Source organism: Podarcis muralis, chromosome 15 (genome assembly GCF_964188315.1).
Source record: "Podarcis muralis chromosome 15, rPodMur119.hap1.1, whole genome shotgun sequence".
In the NCBI taxonomy this organism is placed as follows: domain Eukaryota; kingdom Metazoa; phylum Chordata; class Lepidosauria; order Squamata; family Lacertidae; genus Podarcis; species Podarcis muralis.
In genome coordinates, this window is record NC_135669.1 from 4770611 (window position 1) to 4792151 (window position 21541).

A 21541-nucleotide genomic window follows, 5' to 3' on the forward strand; every position below is an offset into this window, starting at 1 on the left:
AAGCAAGCAAGCAAGCAAACAAACAAACAAACAAACAAACAAACAAACAGGTTGCAGCAACTTCTCTATGGAAACAAAGTTAACACATTTGGGGCTTTTTAGTTTGGAGGAAAGTTCATGACTACAGAGGGAAATGATAGGCATATATAAAATAAGAGGGATGGGTAGTCCCTCTGGTGGCAGACACATTGTGCTCCTTCTGGGTTAGATTGTCCACTTTTGGTACCCACCCTGCACTCAGTTCTCACCTATGACTCCTAGAAGCTGTCAGCATGCGAGCCAGTGGATCTCAAACTCTATGTGAGTTAGGGAGGTCCCCTGCGTGTGGACAATGGCTTTGGCAGATTGAGCAGACGAGACCAATAGTGGGCCCAACTGTTAAGAAGGCAGTTTCTGCATGTGCTGTTGAGGGAAATGAGGGGCAGATGGGGCTTGTCAGGCTGGGAAGGTAGCCCAACTAGGAGAAGGGAAACTCTGATCCTCACCCTCTGCTGTCATTGGTTCCATACCCTCCAACATTTCTCATATGATAATAGGGACGTCCCATTCCATAATGATAATTTTACTATTTATACCTCACACATCTTAATGTGTAATGGAGAGAGCTTCCCTCTTCTGCATTGGAATCACTGCAAGGAATATGATTAGCATCAGTCTGTGTTGAAGTTGTCAGCAGGTCTATGCATCTAACGTTTTACAGTCAAATGCTACCACTGTTCAGGGGCGCCAACTTGCCCCCCACATTGAGGAGGCAAGGTCATGTGATGTGTTAAAGGTAAAGGTAAAGGTACCCCTGCCCGTACGGGCCAGTCTTGACAGACTCTAGGGTTGTGCGCTCATCTCACTCTATAGGCCGGGAGCCAGCGCTGTCCGAAGACACTTCCGGGTCACGTGGCCAGCGTGACAAGCTGCATCTGGCGAGCCAGCGCAGCACACGGAACGCCGTTTACCTTCCCGCTGGTAAGCGGTCCCTATTTATCTACTTACACCCGGAGGTGCTTTCGAACTGCTAGGTTGGCAGGCGCTGGGACCGAACGACGGGAGCGCACTCCGCCGCGGGGATTCGAACTGCCGACCATGCAATCGGCAAGCCCTAGGCGCTGAGGTTTTACCCACAGCGCCACCCGCGTCCCCTAACACATGTGATGTGTTAGGTTACACATTTATGCCCTCCAGGCCCAGAAAAGAATAAAAGAATGCAACATAGACCCCTGGGGTTGGCAGACAGTGTACAACCTCTGGATTTGCTATGGCTGCAATCCTGTAGACAACGGAGTCTGCATTGTAAGTCTGGTATAATATTGGAAACTTTTCCTTTTTTTGTTTTGGAAAAAAAAATACAAATGCAAACGGAAGATTTGAAGAATCACAATTTTAAAAAATTAAGATCTAGTTTTTAAAAAACAAATAAATAGTATTATGCATTTAACTTTGACCAAATTTAACTAAATTAACCAAAGTTGAAGAAGGAGAAGAAGACAAAAACAGCATAATCATTGACAACAGGAAAAAATACAATAAAACAATTCTGGGATCCTTTGTCCCTTTTCTAGGGAACACAGCATGGTAACAACAGTGCTCAAGCGATGCCAGTTTGCAAACACACACAGTTTTCAGGTCTTTTTGGCCTGGCCCTGACATATGAGCTGCAATTTAAAAGATAATTATCTAGATCAATGTTACAGGATGGAACAGGTGTCTTAAGTGCTTCACTGCACTTTCCAAATGTTTGAAAATGAAATCAAAAAGCTGCCAAGTTTTGGCATGATGAACTAGCACCAAGGCTGATCCGCATTGCTGGGCACTTGCTGAGGCCCCAGGAGGTCCCACTGCCAATTTCCGGAGCTTCCTGGACATGAACCTCCTCCTTCTCCTCCTCCTCCTCCTCCTCCTCCCCCCCCACTCCTCCTCCTTGTCGTTTCTGGCTGATGTCCTGACAGTTCTAAGTGGAGAGAAGGAGCAATAGCCACTTCTCTCTCTCTCTCTCCCCCCCCTCTGGTGGGTGAAGAGATTTTGCTTACATAAGAGGTGGGGAAACTTTGGCCCTCCAGATGTTGTTGAACAACTCCCATCAGCTGCTGCAAGCATGTTCAGTGGGTAGGGATGATGGGTGTTATTGTTCAGCAACATCTGGAGAGCCTAAGGTTCCCCACACCTGGCTTAGAGCGAGAAGCGAAAGATTGGTCAGTGGCAACAGCAAGGAGGTGGCCCAGACAAGGAATGCAGTGGAACTTACTTCTGTGTAGACAAGTTGTAAGAGGCTGGAACTCGTTCACACATACATCACTTTGGGTCTCATCATCACTTGGTTACTCCACAAACAGTACCACACTTATCTGAATCTATGAACGAACGCCACAGAAGAGCATTGTGTTTCAATCAACATCAGTGATTGTAGTGATTTAGAGATACTTTCTTACAAGAAACTTTGAGGCGGGAGCTTGGAGAACAGAGGTGCCAGAGGTTTGAGGGAGCCTGATGAGACTTCGCGCGCATGGCGTTGTGAGGAGCCAGGGGGTGGAGCTGAACTCCCTCTGAAAATTGAGTGGGCCTGGCCCCCTCAAAAAATACATTCAGGGAGCCAAAACTGCCTCGGCCCTAGGAATCGGCACCTGTGTTGGAGAATGGTGTGAAGGGATCATGCCTGACTGGCTGAAGGAGCTCCAACACAAAATTAGTTCATGTAACTGCTTGTTAATAAAATAAACTCTTGCTTCAAGGTACTGAACCCAAACTGTGGTGTCAGAAGTGGAGGTCCTTGGGTTAAGTGGTACCTTGGGTTAAGTACTTAATTCGTTCCGGAGGTCCGCTCTTAACCTGAAACTGTTCTTAACCTGGAGCACCACTTTAGCTAATGGGGCCTCCTGCTGCCGCCACGCCGCAGGAGCACGATTTCTGTTCTCATCCTGAAGCAAAGTTCTTAATTTGAGGTAATATTTCTGGGTTAGCGGAGTCTATAACCTGAAGCGTATGTAATCTGAAGCATATGTAACCCGAGGTACCGCTGTAGTTTCAAGCACTACTACAGGTTCCACAGAATATCTGTACTGCCTTGTTTACTGCGACAGCACCTGCACCTTGGGACTCCCCGCCTATTGCAACAAAGCACGTGCCTTTGCTAGACTCTTTTCGGGCACTTGCTAAAGGCATTCTTCTTTAGGCAGGCTTACCCAGATGCTTAGGAAGTTGAAGTAATTTTAATCTTAATATTTTAGCTTTTGTATGTTTTAAAGTAGGATTGTTAATTTTTCTTGATTTTACTGCTGTGGTGTTTTTTTTTGTTTGTTTGTTTTGGTAAACCACTTTGCAGGTTTTTTTAAATAAATAAACAATAAGTATGAATAAAATATCACAAGCCAAAACACAATCCATCCTGTAGATTTAAGTATCTGTCCATAGTCGCCTACTTGTTCTCAGAGGCCCAGAATCCACATTTCTTTGTAAGAAAATATGAAATAACGTAAAACCATTTAAAAGTCAAAAATATAAATAAATGGGGGGGGGGGGTGTGACAAGAAATTTTTCGCACCGGGACAAAACCTCAAAGGGGGCCTCAGATTTAGTCACTTCTTAATATTTTTGGTATTTGATTCTTCTCTCAACTTGTTTCCACCTGCAGCAAACCAAAATGTGACTCCCACTCTCAGCTTAGAGCTGCAAACAAGCAAATGAGAGATGTGATTTGGTAAAAGACATGGTTCTTTTTTGTTCGCAGAGATTTCATCATATTTAATTACATCTCACTTCTTTGGTGTGTGGCGCTATTTTGTTTTGTGTTCCATCATTTTTAATTTTTTATTCTGCCTAAAGCTGGAAGTGGCCTAGGTCTCTCTGGACCACTGAAACCGGGTGTCCCTGATCATTGTTCTTGCTGGCCAGGGCTGGGAGCAGCACACAGGCACTCAAAGGCTTGGCCAGTATTCTCTGTAAAACGGACTGCAAACACACACACACAGACACACACACACACACACACACACACACCCGAAGCATGCCCCAGAACCTTTTGCGATTTGCAGTGTTTCTGAAGAAAATTCAAAAAGCACCATAGACAGTAGAGTTTGCAGCGAAATAAGCACTCCAGCATAAGTTTGCAATGAGATAACATTCTTTTTATTGTTAAAAGAGATATAGCATAAATATCTACAGGTAAATGTAACAGTTTTATACTTTTCATTTATTCCCCCTATTTATCGTTAATCCTATGTTGTAAGCATCCCAGAAGCATTCAGTTAAAACAACAACAACAGAATATGCATAAGAAAATAACTATACACAACGTCCCCTGCTTCAATTTAAAAAAAGCCAGTCACAGGATGGGAACCATTCGTTAGCCATATTGCTAGTGAGCCTGGCATGGTTTCCGTTTTAATATGACTTTGATATCACCACCAAATAGTGGGTTTTTCTTCTTCACATTCAAGTGTCACAGAAGAGTAGTCCTGTCTGCATTTCATCCTCAGCTTTGGGTTTTCAGTGTCTGTAACACTTTCTGGGTCATTTACAAATTTTTGCTTGGAACTGTTTATTTCACTCATCTTCCAAAAAGATTTTTCACCCAGAACCAGAGTTCCGCTTAAAAGCTGCGAAGCTGCAGCAAGAAACCCAATATAGATGGCCATTCCAGCACGTTGTTCTGTGGGAATTCGAGGCACTCCCAAAACCTCCGGAAGCGGAATTGCTTCGTTTCTCAATATAGAATGAAGATTCCATGAAATGGGAATCAGTACACAAGTACCTGCTGCCAACTCTATCCTTCCTCCAATTGAAAAGAAGGTATCGATGAAATTTTCATCTTTTCCTGGCTCAAAGATGTTGCAAAGAGCAAAGGCCATCCAAAGAACGGTCACTGCATTGGCCACTGAGGCCATTGGCATCAAGTCCTGGGCCACGATGATTTCTGCTGGTAGGGACTCCTCATCATTGAATGGTATACATATCATGTTGGTTTTCTTCATAGTAACTCTTCTGACAGAACAGGCACCCCAGATGCCAATGCCCACAATGCCCTGCTGGTTGCTGCCCATGATTTTGTCTACTTGCCACACTCTCCAGTCAAGGTTGGCAGATGTGGAGCAGATGCTCATTAGGCAGCCCAGGACAGCCAGGAGAAAGGCAGCTAGTTGCACGCAGGACACCCTGCACAGCAGGCGGACTGGGAAGGACCCATCATGCGCCTGGGGTGGAAGTTCCGCTTTAGTGCTGGGAAGGCTGGCGATAGAAGGCATGCTGGAGAAAAAGACAGACAAAAGATAACCGTTAGATACTTAGGCACAGTATCATATGGACATCTCCTAAAGTTTGAGCAAATAGTGATGTGCAGCTAAAACAATGCCATCATTCTAGGGCAAATTCTGCATTTCCCACCTTGAGACGTAGGAATGGAAAAGTCTGCTGTACCTGCAATCATAAGTGCCAGGAATCAGACTTCCCCAGGGGTGAAGAAATTGCACAACCGCACAACCCCTTTTGTTCTAGGGACCCCCTCCATGCAGATAATTGGGCTCTTGTCTAGTCCACTCCTCCTCTGCATTCCTATGCTCCCCTCCCTTCCCTCTCCATTGGTAAAATGTCAGGCATGATCCCACCAAAGTTATGCATTCTACCCTTGAAAGAAAGTTGGTGCAACAGACCAATACAGCTCCTGTTCAGGAAAGAATCCTTTCTGGCTTTAGTCCTCCTTCTCTCTCTCTCTCTCTCTTTCACACACACACACTGTGAAAAGCCTACCAAGTGGCTCTCAGACAGGACAAAAGGAAATAAAAGTCAGTTTGTTCCTATCTGAGAAAGCACTGCTCTGTTGGTGGGGAACTGAGGAGCGCTGCATATATGCACCTGTGTGAATCAGTTCTTCAACCAGTCTTTTTCCAGAGCGAGGGCTTTTTCCAGGTCTATCTCTTCCAGCATCTGACCTAAGACAAGACCTGAAAAGAGTGAAGCTGGTCTGAGCACCGTAGCAACTGCTCCTTGGAGTTCTGAGGCAGTTAGAATGCAGCTTGCTTTGAACGCTCAGAAGAACACAAATCATAACTCCAGGGTACTGGTCGTTTGGAACAGTTGGCAACTGCCTGGAGGCAGTATGCATTTGAATACCAGTGTGACTCTGCAACTTTTAAAAGACACTTTTTTGTTAGATGTAAGCTTATGCAAAGATTGGATGCAAAATGTGGAAATAAACACCCCAGCTGCCAGTTCCAAAGGAATGAGCGAGCAAGAGTTGAAATAAACCAGGGGTCAGCAACCTTTTTTAGCCGTGGGCCAGTCCACCGTCCCTCAGACCATGTGGTGGGCCGGAGTATATTTTGGAAAAAAATATATGAATGAATTCCTATGCCCCAGAAATAACCCAGAAATGCATTTTAAATAAAAGGACATATTCTACTCATGTAAAAACACGCTAATTCCCGGACCGTCCGTGGGTCAGATTGAGAAGGCGATTGGGCCCCCGGGCCTTAGGTTGCCTACCCCTGGTGTAGGCGGTCACAGAGGGCAGAGGGGCAGTTCCCACTTCATGGCACACACCACCTCTGGTCTGATATAAATGTGGCAAGCACAACCACCTTGCACACTATTGCAGGTCACTATTTCTGAAACTCCAGGTTGATACGAAACAGTTTTATATGGGTGTAGTAGAATTTGAAGGGGACGCGGGTGGCGCTGTGGGTAAAAGCCTCAGCGCCTAGGGCTTGCCGATCGAAAGGTCGGCGGTTCGAATCCCCGTGGCGGGGTGTGCTCCCATTGCTCGGTCCCAGCGCCTGCCAACCTAGCAGTTCGAAAGCACCCCCGGGTGCAAGTAGATAAATAGGGACCGCTTACTGGCGGGAAGGTAAACGGCGTTTCCGTGTGCGGCTCTGGCTCGCCAGAGCAGCGATGTCACGCTGGCCACGTGACCCAGAAGTGTCTCCGGACAGCGCTGGCCCCCGGCCTCTTGAGTGAGATGGGCGCTCAACCCTAGAGTCTGTCAAGACTGGCCCGCATGGGCAGGGGTACCTTTACCTTTACCTTTACCTTTACCTTAGTAGAATTGGGCAGGGAGTATGGCTGGAAGGACTGGAATCAGCTAGTGGAAATACAAGGAACAATGTCAGCCTTTAAGCTAGACATGGGTGCTCAGGTTAATATGTTGTCTGACGATTATGAAAGACTCCAATTTAGGTGAAAAACACTTTCAACAAGTATTTAACTAATGGACTATTACCAGTAAAGGGAAACCATATTGGCAGCATCAGATACAAAGACACTGAATATAGCTTGCCATTTATTATAATTCCTAAACAGCTGACTCCAGTTCTGGGTTTGGCAGTGCATGACAAACTTAGCATGATTAAATGGGAACTGGCCATGCAAGACAATGGGAAACAGGAATATAACACACGGATTTTGAGTTATCAAAATATATTTAAAGGACTTGGCTACTTACCAGGTGAACATACTATCCAAATAAATATACAAACTACCATATTTTTCCGTGTATAAGACAATGCTTTGTCCTTTAAAAATGTAGTCCAAAATTAGGAGTCATCTTATACATTGGTGAATCTCAGGTGTTGGTGGGGCCCACTCCGTTGCTACGCTGGTTCTGGTGCTTTGAATAGTTAATAAAATACCAAAGTTGTTCTGTTTGATGTTTAAAATATCAATTTCTTAATTTGGGGTTCAAAAAAAATAGGGGTCATCTTATAGACGGGGGCATCTTATACACAGAAAAATACGGTAATGTCCTCACAGATCCATTCATGCAGAAATGTGCATTTTGCACTTTGTGACAAACTCAGAGAGAAGTTCTCAAGAATGGGTTTTTTTACAGGTCATAAAGAAGATTGAGGAACCCACAGAATGGGTGATCCCAGAACCCTTAAGGCCATCAAGATTATTTCAAACTCCCCACTAGAGAGAAAATCATGGCACAATTTGCAAATGCTCACAGAGGACAACCCAAACACTTAACAGTCAATACCCCTTTGAGAGGTATTACTTTCTGTGACACCTATTTGATGTTGCTTCAGCACCTGACATGTACTATAGCAGTGTTTCCCAACCTTTTTTGGGCAAAGGCACACTTGTTTCATGAAAAAAATCTCGAGGCACACCACCATTACAGCCCCGTGACGTCAGCGCGCAGCGTCACGCCGGGAGGGACGTACGAAAGTGTAAGTTTCAATTTTTTCCCCTCCCCCTTGCCTTCCTTCTGTGCCAACCGCCAAAATGCCAAGAAAAAAGCCAAGACTTTAGGGCAGCAGGTCGACACGGAAGAAGCTCCTACCTAAGGACAGGTGCGACGGCCGTGTCCTCTTCTGCCACACTTGGCAGCCCTTCCTCACGGTCGTGACTCCCACCCTGATTTCTCCCTGCAGGTCGAGCGGCACAGGCAGCCCAATGTGTCCAGCCCAGACACAAGCCCCGCTTCCCCACTCTAGATCCTGAATGCGACCAAGTGCTCTGGACTCCCGAGCAGGGTGGGAAAGAGGATTCGCATCTGGTAGCCTCCGGGCTCCTCGCCTGCTCGAGGGATGGCATTGCAGGCAAGCTGCCGGCCGTCGCCATCGCCGCCCCCTCATGCGAGTGGACCTGCCCGGAGTGGTGGGCCGGGGGAGGCTCGCTCTCTGTGGGGATGTGGCCCGCACGCGTGGCCCCGCTTCCTCCTGCCCAGGGCTGAGCTCCTTACCCGCGATCTCGGTCTCGCGCACGCGGATCCCACTTATTCCGAAGCTCGCGCCACTAGCCAGGGCTCTCACACCGTGCCAGGGCGAGGCGGCGCGGCCCACTGACGTCATCGCGGCTCGCCGCCGCCCTCGACTTCCCTGTTCCCTCCCCTCCCTCGGGTCGCCGTGGTTACCGAGGACTGCAAGCTGCTCGGGCGAGCATGGGGCATTAAGTGGGAGAAGGAAAATTAAAATTAAAACTCGCCTGAAGGCCGCCTCTCCGGATATCTTTCGAATTTTTTAATTTTTCCCGCGGCACACCAGGCAACGTCTCGCGGCACACTAGTGTGCCGCGGAACACCGGTTGGGAAACACTGTACTATAGAACCATACACATGATATATGAGCACACCGATGGAATTGACACTTCAATAGATGATATTGTGCGGTACCCTGTCAAAGGTGAACATGATCTAACATTTGGGAAGGTCTTAGATTCAGCAGGAAATTAAACTAAATAAAGAACATTGTGTTTATGGGATCACTGAACAGACATTTTGGGGAGATGTTATCTCTACTAATGGGGTAAAATCTGACATAGAGAAGTTTGAGGCTACTGGAAATATACCATGACCCTAGTCCAAGAAGGATGTGGAATGGCTTCTGAGGTAGTTAGCTAACTAGTTCTTGTCTCAAGACATTGAACCTAAAATTATTACATTATGGTCTAGGGCAGGACTTCAGGTTGGCTCCAGGTATGAAGGGGTCCTTGGCAGTGTGCCTTCTGTGTCCCATCCTATGTTGGTAACTTGGCCTGGCTGTGGGTTTTACTCGGCTGCTGAGCTGCCAATTCCCAGCGCAGGCAGTAGCCCAGGGCTCAACCATCTTTTGGGGCCTGTGGGCACATTTTTGAGAAAGGGCTGTAGGGGCTAGTTAGAAAATGTCTGCTATGGGTGTGTGGCATGACACAAAATGCCTGCTGTGAGGGTGTGGCAAAACACAAAATGTCTGCCACATCTAAAAGAGCAGGAAAAAATGCCAGGATGACTTAGTAGTGCACACTTCCCCCTCCGCAAATCAGCAGGGGAAAGGTACCTCCATCCTAGAGTTGCCATATTCTGAAGAGCAAAAAAGAGGACAAATTTGCTGGAGCAGGGTGAGTGGGTGCAGGAGCAGGAGCGGGTGCCAGGGTCATAGCTGTCAATGTTTCCCTTTTTAAAAAAGGGAAATTCCCTTATTCTGAATAGGATTCCTTGCAAGAAAAGGGAGAAGTTGACAGCTATGGCCAGGGTGTGTGCCAGGGCATGCCATGGGCAGGGTGCGCATTGGAGGGTGCTGGGGAGGGATGCAGCAAAATTCATGTATGCAAATTGTGGAGGAGAGAAAGAGAGCCGGACACCACACACACACACACACACTGCCACCCCCTGTGCGTGCTTTCCCCTCCTCGCTACCTTGGACAACACTCTCACACAGGCACACACTCCCTCACAGTTAAACACACAGACACTGCACACACTGCCACCCCCCACATGCTTCCCCCTTCTTGCTATCTAGGGCAGCTTTGCAGCTGGGCCGCCCCAGTTGGAGGGCACCGGGGAGGGGTGCTGCTGGCATAAGCCAAAGCAAACAGGAACTGAGCAGAGAGAGCAAACGGTCTCTCCCGTGTTTTTGAGGTGATAATTACTGAGATCACTTGTGGGTGTTATGGGGAGGTACTGGTAGGCACTTTGTTGCCCATGTGGTGACCCAATGGTGACCGATGTATTAGCTGTTGGGCTTTGCTGGAGTGCTGGGTCTCCAGCAGTTCCCCAAAGGCCCAATGGGAGCATTGGGCCTTTAAGTGGGAGGGCCCAGATCGTGGAACCCCCTACTTTACGAGTCCTGGTTGGCCTTGTCTTTAATGGGTCTTCAGTTTTTTGTTAAACAAGCATTGGGGGTTAATATACGGTATGTTCCCCCATGCTACTCACAGGAATTCTGTTTTAACCTGATCTTGAGTTTTAATGGTATTTTATTTCCCCCCAATTATCTTGTGACTGAGCTGCCCGGTGTAGTGCCTAATGGCAGGGTAAAAAACAAATTTGCAAATAAATAAACGAGAAACTTCTGTTTGTGATGTGGTGAATACGTAATGGCTCTGCCTGTAATGCTAAGCCATAGAATCAGCAAGCGTGCAGGTACGCAAGACAAAAATCGCAGCTGCTTTGCTGCTGCTGCTGCTGTGGTACCCGAGATTAAGCCATAGTTTGACTTAGTTGTGTCCGAACTCAGGCTAATGGTTTGCCTTGTTCCAAAGAGACCATAAGCTGTAACCACGGTTTTGTGTGTGTGTCCTACTGCTTGTTTTTTTTAAATTGTGCACTCATAAAGATATCGGAGTAGCTATATGTAATCCCACTTTCAATACTTTTTGTGCCTGCAACACTTTCAGAACGAACATATTACTTTGCTTTCGGTCAGTGTATGTCCCACTGTTGCCTGCTGAAATCCTGCAATTTTTACACCACAAATGTTCTGGTTAATTATTTTGTCCTGTTTTTGTGGGCGTGCCCCTCCAGATGGCAATAATGTGGTATCAGTCAATGTCACAGAACAACTAATAAACCAGAATTACCGTATTTTTCGCCCTATAGGACGCACTTTTCCACCTTCAAAAATGAAGGGGAAATGTGTGTGCTTCCTATGGGGCGAATGCAGGCTTTCGCTGAAGCTTGGAGAGCGAGAGGGGTCGGTGCGCACCGACCCCTCTCTCTCTCCAGGCTTCAGGAAGCTATCCGCAAGCCTGGGGAGTTTCCGCAGGGCTCCCTAGGCTGCGGATAGCAGCCTGCTGCCCGGAGCACGGGGCGCACTGAAGCAGAGCGCCCAGTGCTTCGGGAAGCTACCCGCAGCCTAGGGAGCCCTGCGGGAGTTCCCGCGGCTGGGGGGGGGTGTAATTTTTTTTCTTTATTCCCTCCCCCCAAAAAACTAGGTGCGTTCTATGGGCCGGTGCGTCCTATAGGGCGAAAAATACGGTATGTGCAGAAGCTCCAGAATAAATGTACCACTCAGTGGCAGAGCTTCATGTTCTGGCACTGGGGGGGGGGGCAGAGAGCAGGTGGGGGCAGGGCTGGTGTGCATCCCGGGGGCGTGGCACATCACCTGTGGGGGCGTGGCACCCAGCGCAGGTGAGGGGCGGGGCAGCCGCGATGGCACCCCACCAGGATCGCGCTGCTGGGGGCAGTGCGCTCCCCCCACACTCTTCTTCCTCCACCAGTGGTACCACTATGTTGCAGAATCTTGCAAGCAAAAACAAAACCACTAGTATGGAGGACCCTGTTTTAAAATCATTATGATGATGATGATGATAATTTGCAGGCTTTCTACAGGCATCTGGTGGGCCACTGTGAGAACCAGGTCTGTTCTTGGCACTAGTAGGGAGTGGGTGGCACTGTGGTCTAAACCACTGAGCTTCTTATGCTTGCTGATCAGAAGGTCGGCTGTTTGAGTCCATGCTCCTGCCAACCTGGCAGTTTGAAAGCATACCAGCACAAGTAGATAAATAGGTACTGCTGCGGTGGGAAAGTAAACGGTGTTTCCTTGCGCTCTGGCACTCATAAGTGTCCCATTGCACCATAGCAGTTTAGTCATGCTGACCACATGACCTAGAAAGCTGTCTGTGGACAAACGCCAGCTCCCTCAGCCTGAAGCCAGATGAGGTCAAGTTTGACTGGACTTAACCGTCCAGGGGTCCTAAACCTTTACCTAGATAGTAAATTTTCCTAGGTTTACTCAATGTACTAGCCAAAACTTGTTCATCAAAGGACAATTAACATACACGTGGGAACTGACCAGCCCAGATTCAAATTCGTAAGACACACTTTATTAAAAACAATGCCTCGGCAGTGCATGAAACTGAAAGCAGTTTGAAAGCATGTTAATGGATAATTGTATGCCGTTTCACAATAACCTGCAATTTCTATTTTCGAAGAGGCACAAACGTACGTTTTGGAGGGATGGGAGAAAGTGTTAAAATTAAAAATTAAATGCACCAGTAAAGCTAGTATCAATCAAGGGAAAGAAATCTAGTCTAGCTCCTTTTAACATCCTCCATCATGGCCAATGTCTTTCATGGGTGGATGCCATTTCCTGCTTCACAGAAAAAGCCAAACAATACCTTTGCAACCCTCCCCTCAAACTAACTGATCCAGCAGTTAGCAGCTGCGAATCCAAATGCAGCCAAGCGAATGCAGAAGCCGCTTCTCTCCTCCCCACGACAGCAAGGGATCAAAAGCGTATACGCATTAGCCCTCTCTCTGTCTATGTCTGGCTGGCAGAGAACAGGGCGTGGGCAGCAGCAGCAGCAGCAGCAGCAAGACTGCGGATATTCTCTCTCCTTCCTGCTGCACCAGGATGCAACTGAAACCAGCACTGGAGCAACCCTTTGAAGGGTACAGACGGAAATAAAACTGGCTCCCTTTGCAGCATTTTTAATTTTATCTAAAAAGCCATCACCCGAAGGACAGGGATTTGGATGCATCCGTGCAAAGGAGATAAAGAGAAGCCCCGCCCCCGCCCCGCCCCTTCCTTATTGGCACTGCAGCCCGAAGGACGGCAGTGGCGGCGGCGTCCAGCCCGCTCCCTCGCTAGCGCGCCCTGCCTTCCAGGTCGCGGCGAGCCCGCCGAGGCTGCAGCCTGCTGCCGGTTGGCTCCTCCACTGCGCCACTTTGCATGTTGCCGCTCTGCTCGCTCCCCATTGCACGGCGGCTGGGCGGTATTTGCATGCGGCGACGCCTGCGGCCAATCAGGGCCCCGCAGCCGGCCGGCCCCTCTCGTCTGTGGAGGACAGGGCGTGGCGCGGCGCGCAGGCGCGGCAGCACCTTCCTTGTGCTCGGGCTTTGATTGCTGCCGGAGAGGGCTTCTCTCTCTCTCTCTCTCTCTCTCTCTCTCCCGCCTCCTCCTCCTCCTCCTCGAGACTGGGCTGGGTTTGGAGCAGAGGGAAGAAAAGGCGTCGCACGGGGGGATCGCGGATCCTTTCTCATCCTTGCGATTTTTTTTTGGGGTGGGCGGGTGTGCAACGACACCGCTGCACGGTTGCTTTTCATATATATATATATATGCTGCATCTGTACTTTTAAATATTATTTCTTGCAAGGAAGACAAGCGCAGCACTGTTTACGTGCCCTTTTCAAAAATACGAATAACACTGTTGCAATTTTTAAAGCAAACGAGCGCTTTTTTTTTTGGTGCACGAACAGAATCTGCAGAAAGTAGGGGTTTTATTTATTACTATTTTTTTTTTAAGAAAGGTTGCGTGGGACTTTGTTTCCCCGAGATGTCTTACCAAGGGAAGAAAAACATTCCACGCATCACGGTGAGTTGCAGGCTGTGGCGACGAGGGTGGCGCGTGGGAGGGCGATGTGGATCAAGCCCTTTGTGTGTGCATTAAGGGGGGAAAGGCAGAGAGGCTTTTGCAGGCAGCGCGCTCAAGAAAGCCTTGGATGCCGCCGTCGAGATATAGATAATGATAATAATAATGAAGATGATGGGGAGGGAAGGAGGGGGAACCTGGTGCAAGCGGGGGAACAATGGTTGCCTTGAAGTTGCGTAGCGGATGCAAACGTGAAGAGCTTCCCTCCCCCCCCCCCCTCCGAGCTCTGTTATTTGTGGCCGCCAGAAAGATGCTTTTATCTTGCCATCCCCGGATAGTCACAAGCCGATTGCAGATTTTTCAGTGTACATGCCTGAAATAATAAAACTGGACACAGAAAGGGCAAGAGAGAGAGAGAGAGAGAGTTGTCCTGTGACTGCACGTTGTTTCATAAGCCCATGATGAATAGCTGCCCTTAGCGGTCTTGAAGATCTGTTTTGTTCTTCCTTTAAAATACAGTTTTACGCATTCATTCTGCTTTGTTGGATGGTGGTGGAGAAATGGGGTCCGATGGGGTGACCCTCTTGGCAGCCAGGGTGGGCAGTTGGGTGGTCGACCTGAAGGTGTAGCCTCTGGTCGTGGTTGTGGCAGGAGAGCCAGTGGGTGTATTTTAAAAATTATAATGTCTTTTTAATTTTACTATTTGAAGCGAAGATTGAGAAGAACGTGGTTGCGATGCTGGGAGCTTTGGCAAGTCTGCCCCACCCGCTGCCTTTTTGGGTGCTGGTGAAGGGAATGGTTGAGTGGTGGGCTTGGCTGGTGTCTTACATTTCTCTTCTCCACCCTCCCTTTCCTGATCTCCCCCCAATTTCGCCCTCTTTATTCATACAAAGGAGGCAAATGGGAGCGGGTAGGGGCAGGGTTGGAAGACAAACCCAGGTCTTTTCGCTCCCACCCCACCCCTTGCAGGAAGTAATGGCGGTGATGGCTTGGGTGATTTGAGCAGAAAGGGGCTGGCCGCTTGGCTGTTCATCTTTGCTGTCCCTCCCCAGCAAGGAAAAATTGGGAGTGGGCGAGGAAGTGAATAAATGGTTGGTATAGGAGACCCTCGCCCTCTGCAGCATGCTTCCATTCTCCCATCCACCCACCTTTCCCCATCTTTATCCAAGATGAAATAGGAGTCATTTGTCTTCTGGAAGGATTTCTCCCCACTTTGTCAGCCAGAATCTCCCCATGTTCATTCCTGCAGGGAATCCGAAGGGGGGCGGGCAGAAGAGAACAGTTACATAATAAAGTCCTAGTGTTCGTTATTGCAGGACCTAATTGCCATGCATGGATTTGTAGATGCAGAGGCACGAAACATGTACACAGCACAGTTGGATGCGATTGCAGTATATATATTAGTAGGAGATGCAGCTCACTTCTTAAATTAATACTATAATGTGCTCTAAGAAGCGAGAGGCTTAATTTCCTTCTCTTTCCTGTAACTTAAGTGACAACTAGACAGGACTGGGACACATCTCATCATGCCAAACCTTTTTTCTTTGAGTATTAAAACTGAGAGTTGTGAAGAAATTTTTAAGAATCCGAACAAAATGTTGGGTTGGACAGCAGTCTCTCCCTCCCTCCCTCTCTCTTTACGTAACGTGGCTCATGTCAAAGAATCTTTTCAGTGAATTGGTATTTTCTCACCAACTCCTAAAATCTAAAGCCTTAAAAATATATATGTTGGAGCGACATTAAGGTTATACTCTAGCATGAGGCTGATAACAATTCAGGCCTTCAGCTGTTTGGTACACTTGTCTTTTTCTGCAATGACAGCAGTGCTCTAAGATAAACGGGTGAAATGTATAAAGACTCCGATCTAGTTTGTTTCAGTGTGTAAACCTAGAATAACTGCAGGGTTAATGGAGTGACAACAATGGAAAAGCACTGACCACGTGACTGCACAGAAGTGGATTTTGCCAGGAGCAACACTTCTGCATCCAACAGTTAATAGAAGGGTGGAATTATTAGGCCTGGATGGGGTTTGAAATTCATTTTGACTAGTGTCCTTCAACCTTCCAACTCTGCGATTCATTTTGTAACTCTTAACTTGCAATATGGGTACTGATTTTATGTATTTATTTTTATCTTGTTCTTCCACATTCTTTCTCTGCTCTTTCTCCGGTCTTCTATGCTCCTCTTTACAAAATGTAGTTGTGACACGCTTGGTGCAATCTACTTAATCTAAAATCATGGCTCAGTTATCGGTTGCAACTCTCTGGTTGAAGGCCAGTGACCCAACCCCTTGAAAAAAGACAAGTTTCAGTTAACCCAATATCCTTTAGAGACTAGGGTCACATCCACAGTATACATTTACAGACCTCACAGAGCTACAATTCCTGGCACTCTTAACAAATGACAGTTCCCAGAATTCTCCATCACTGTTAAGCTGGTCTAAGAGTTCTTTAAATGTATGGTATGGATGTGACTTAGCTCACGTATTCCACACTGTAGAGGGATCATAGGACTTCTTCAGAAGTGTGCATGCACACACGAAAGCTCATACCAATAACAAACTTAGTTGGTCTCTAAGGTGCTACTGGAAGGAGTAATTGCTTGATTTATCCTGAAGAAGAGCAGATTTAGCTCAAACACCTGAAGGGCTTTCACATAGAAGAGTGCCCCAGAAGGTAGGACAAACAATATGGGCCTATATGACGTGAGATTTCAGTTTAACATTTTGGAGGAAAGGTAAATCATTTATGGAGTGGGGAGGTGACTGTCCCTCCCAGAAGGCCTTCAAGCAGAAACTGGGCAATTTGCTATGCTCTAGGTTTGGACTGCCTGTTAATGGCCTACCAGGCCCTCTTCTCCAAATGCCAAAGAAGGCCCCCTCCAATTCCTGTGATTCTCAGTCATAAGAACATAAGAAGAGTCAATCTTGGTGAGTTTCATAGGCACCTGTTTGTGGGTCAGTGTGCCTTAGAAAACCAGATCTAGATTATTCCAGGGAGTGAACGTCTCATGCTGCTTAGCAGTGATGACGACAGGTCTTTTTGGCAAAAGAGTTGGGAATCCAAATTTTATGTATAAGAGGTTGCCACCACAGAACATTTCAGATGTCTACTTTGACTTGCGGACACATTTTGCGCTTAAAGATTCTCCATTTGCGAGCACTTCCAAAAGTCTGGGTGCCATTTTTTTGCACCTGGGTGACACTCAAGAATTACTAAAATGTATGTGCTTTGAAACCATGAAGTATATGTTAAGGATAGACAATATGTTAAGGAATTTTAACAATGAAGAGTAGAGTAAAGGTAAAGGGACCCCTGACCATTGGGTCCAGTCGCAGCCGACTCTGGGGTTGCGGCGCTCATCTCGCTTTATTGGCCGAGGGAGCCGGCGTACAGCTTCCGGGTCATGTGGCTAGCATGACTGAAAACTGAAGTATGGTACCAATATTTTTATTGTAAACACCAAATTAAGCATGAATTAAGAATTTCTGCTAAAAATTTGATATTAGCAATGTTTCACTTATGTGAAATGTGTATTAATTCGTGCTTATCAAATTAATAAATAAAAAGTGTTGCCAGCCCCTCCCCCCGGTGGTGACTAGACATTCTGTTTTGGCGCCCACAACCCAGGTCCCAGAAGCCATTTGGCTCCTAGCTTTTCTACCTCAGTTTCTAACACTGCTTTCAGAGCAAGTTACAGTGCAAAGTTGAAGATGGATTCAAATGTGTGTGTCTGAGGCCCTATCTGCGCTGTAATAGGGGCTGAGGTGGTGCTTGAATATGTGTTCCCTACTCCCCTGACAAAGCTACAGTTCTGAGAGTGGTTTAACAATCCCTCTTCCCAGGTAACTGGGAATTGTAGCTCTGTGTGGGGAATAGGGATCTCCTAACAACTCTCAACACCCTTAATAAACTACAGTTCTCAGGATTCTTGTGGGGAAACCATGATGGTTTAAAGTGGTGAGATACTGCCTTAAATGCCTAGTGCGGGTGGGGCCTGAATCTCTGCTGAAAAGAGACCTATGGCCTCCTGCATTTTCCACCTGCTCCATAGACTGACAACCCATCTACAGGAAGAGTGAGTAACCTGTGTCCCTCCAGATGATGCTCTATGGTGTTCTTGTCAAATACAGCCCACTATCTACAGTGGTGAGGGATGCGGGTGGCGCTGTGGGTTTAAAGCCTCAGCGCCTAGGACTTGCCGATCGCATGGTCGGCAGTTTGAATCCCCGCGGCGGGGTGCGCTCCCGTCACTCGGTCCCAGCGCCTGCCAACCTAGCAGTTCGAAAGCACCCTTGGGTGCAAGTAGATAAATAGGGACCGCTTACCAGCGGGAAGGTAAACGGCGTTTCTGTGTGTGCTGTGCTGGCTCGCCAGAGCAGCTTTGTCACGCTGGCCACGTGACCCGGAAGTGTCTCCGGACAGCGCTGGCCCCTGGCCTCTTGAGTGAGATGGGTGCACAACCCTAGAGTCTGGCAAGACTGGCCCAAACGGGCAGGGGTACCTTTACCTTTTATCTACAGTGGTGGTCCCCAGATGTGGTACTCCCTCCCTCTGAATATTGCGTGTGTCTCCTAACACGAGTGTCTTTTCAGGGCCAGTTAAAGGCTTGCTTCCGCCCCTCCCCCAGGCCTTTGGCACATAGTGTTAATGATACCCACAAAGTTCTGCCTGTGGCATTTTTATGGTTTTAACAATGATTTCAGATTGTTTTGCTGTTGTGGAATGATGACTGAAGGTCAAGAAATAAGAAAAATGATTGGATAATTACATAAGATGGACAGTCGCTAGTCATGTGACTCTTGACCACAAGATCGCCATTGTGCTGAGAGGATGGAGGAAGAGGTCCCAGTTTGATTGGAATAAGGCATGTGATTTCTTGCTCTTGTGACTGGTTGTGAAAACTTGCTTTAAAGTAGAGTAAGGTTTTTACAGCCTCTGGCGTATCAATTTTTATGTTGTTGTTCCTAGCCTAAAACCATAGGCTGGGAGGTAGGATTAGGCCAATGCCAAGGAATTGGGTTTACTCCTTGTAGTTGATCCTACCACTCTGGCTCCCGATTGCAGCAGATCCCACCTAAATATTCTCTATATAACCACCATGGGTTATCTTTTGGTTTTCGTGTGAGAGTAAACCTAGATCCTTGGAGACTCAGGCAGAAGTTGAGCAAATAATAAAATATTTATTTTACAGAATTTTTTTTTTATAAAATACAGGATGTGTCAGCTGATAAAGTTCTTTCAGGAAACAGTTAACTTATTTATCATTATACTAAACTTAGTAGGTGTTACTGGCTTCTAAACAAGGTAGTAAACACACAGTTGCTTAATTCAGTTATTACTCCTCATTTAGATGTTACAGGTTTCTAGACTAGATGGTAAATGCTCAGCTTATTTCCAGTTATTTTGCTTCAGTTTTTAACTTAGTTGTTGTGTAGCTGTTACGGCTTAATACATTGGTTCTTAAACAAGGTGGAACTTTCTGTCAGTTTCCAACCTTTTCTCAATCCCACTCCTGAGGTACTTCCAACAGTATAACAGACTCAGTGGATCTGTCTACACTGGTTTGGGAGTCTTTTCTTTCTAGAAGATCTCTTTCCTCCTGACTGACCAAGGAGACGGTATCCTCACAGCTTCTACTTCTCTAACTCAGTCCTCCAGTTAACTCCTGTCTAAATACTCTCCCAAGACCGTATTTTTGTATCTATGGTCAGAGGCTTCCTTCTCTGGCTACAGATAATTTCCTCAGAGTGGATGTTGCACGCATAGATCCGAACCAAGTCTCCTTCTCTTCCTCTCTCTTCAGCCTACCCTATCTGAACCCTCCCTCAGAAACGGCTCCTTTTATTTTCTCTCCCAAAGTGCTGGTCCACCTCCCTCTGACCAGCTGTCTTGGCAGCAATCGGAGAGATGCTCCAGCCTCTGGTGGAATTCTAAGTCACTGCATCACCAGACTCTGGTCTGGCTCAGCTGTCTGTCACACTCCTCTTCTAATATCTCTTGGAAGCATAGCTCATTGTCAGGCGGCCAGCTTCCATGGTTTCTCTGTTAGGGATAGACAGTTTCTTTGGTAAGACTAAAGATTGGACATGGAGGGGGCGTCTGAGAACTGAAGAAGAGCCTGCTGGATCCAGCCAGGGGCCCATCTAGGCCAGCATCCTGCTCCCACAGTGGCCAGCCAGGTGGCTATGGGAAGCCCACCATCAGGACGTGAGCACAACAACACTCTCCCCCCTTGTGATTCCAGCGACTGGTATTGAGAGGCCTGCTGCCTCCAACAGTGGAGCTAGAACATCTGCAAAAACCTTGCATTCTCTCAAAGCTGCAATTCCACGTGTGCTTCTTGAGCCTAAGCCTTTAAAACTGAAGTGGAAAAATGTTTTATTTTATGTACTTATTCAACAAAATGTATATACCACTTTACTGTAAAAAGAAACAAAGCAAACCTTTAGAACGACAGCACAACTTCCCAGTAAACATGCATAGGTTCGGATTGTAATAGTTGCTTGAACCTTGCAGATGAGCATTTATTTTAACCAGCCTGCTTTGTGTTGCTGTTCGCTTGATCTCCTGTTGTGCAGCTATTAGTTTCTCAGCAAAGACAATTAATCTGCATGGTTGCTTCTCTCTTCCTTTAAAAGCAGTTGCGTGTAGTCTCTTCATTTTTAAGATGCTGGGAGCAATTAATGGCCACAACGTTTGTTGCACATTAGTATGCTGTTTTGTTTTGGGGATCCATTATTAGAGATGCTAGATCAAAGGGACTGGATCACACTTTCCCAGCCTGGTGCTCACCAGTTGTTTTAGACTGCAGCTGCTATCATCCTTGATGGGGTTTTTAAATAATAATTTTTAATTAGATTTTAATTACAGTCTAATAATAGCCTCATTATAACAATACCAACTTATAATACAATTATTAATACCAACCATTCAAGTAGCAAATTATATAATTTAGTTAAAGTGGCCCCCCGTGTGCTAGATTTGATGATTTCATAATTTTCTTTCTTTTTGCATTCCAAAATCTTATTTGTTTCAAGTACATTCCAGTCATAATAATCCGTTATACAGCAACTGCAATATTAATAACTTCCATTCCTGCTGACACATTAAATGATTTATAAAACTTTAAGTGAGGAACTCAAACTATATCCTTGTTCTTCCTGTGTGTGGCAATTATTCTGTCCATGGTGTTTCGTCCTGTCCTTGTAAGATGTTATGTCTTTCTTTCCCCCAAATGTTGCTATTATCCATCATCTCATTGTTATTCCAGAAATTTCTCCATCGCTTTGTCTCCTGCTTCATTGTTTTGCACTGAGAACTTTAACAACAGCTGCAAAAGTCGCTCTGTCCCAGTAAATAAACTGTTGCCACCATTTCCCCCCTCAGTCTGGGAAGAAGAGTGGTCTATCAGACTGCAGATGACTCAATAAAGAACCTTATCAGTTCCTTGGCAGCTCACAGACTCCTTTCATCCTTCCTTCCAGCTGAAGATATATCTTTCCAATTAAATTAAATTCCAAGTCCTCTTAGCATTACTGTTCACTTCG

The 21541-nt window shown here is 46.7% G+C and overlaps 1 protein-coding gene across 4 annotated transcripts in view; it reads left to right on the forward strand.

The window, feature by feature from the left end:
• The window catches only part of DPYSL2 (dihydropyrimidinase like 2), an 86679-nt gene that overhangs the window by 12799 nt on the left and 52339 nt on the right, over positions 1 to 21541 (forward strand). The window contains exon 1 of one of the 4 annotated variants that reach the window (XM_028707655.2): positions 13554 to 13995. The exons of 2 other annotated variants lie outside the window; for them this stretch is intronic. In XM_028707655.2, coding sequence (XP_028563488.1) covers positions 13957 to 13995 — 39 coding nt within the window. In that variant the 5' untranslated portion in view covers positions 13554 to 13956. Of the gene's footprint in view, positions 1 to 13553; positions 13996 to 21541 lie in introns of those variants that run through there. One more of the 4 variants, XM_077919740.1, reaches the window with a different exon arrangement.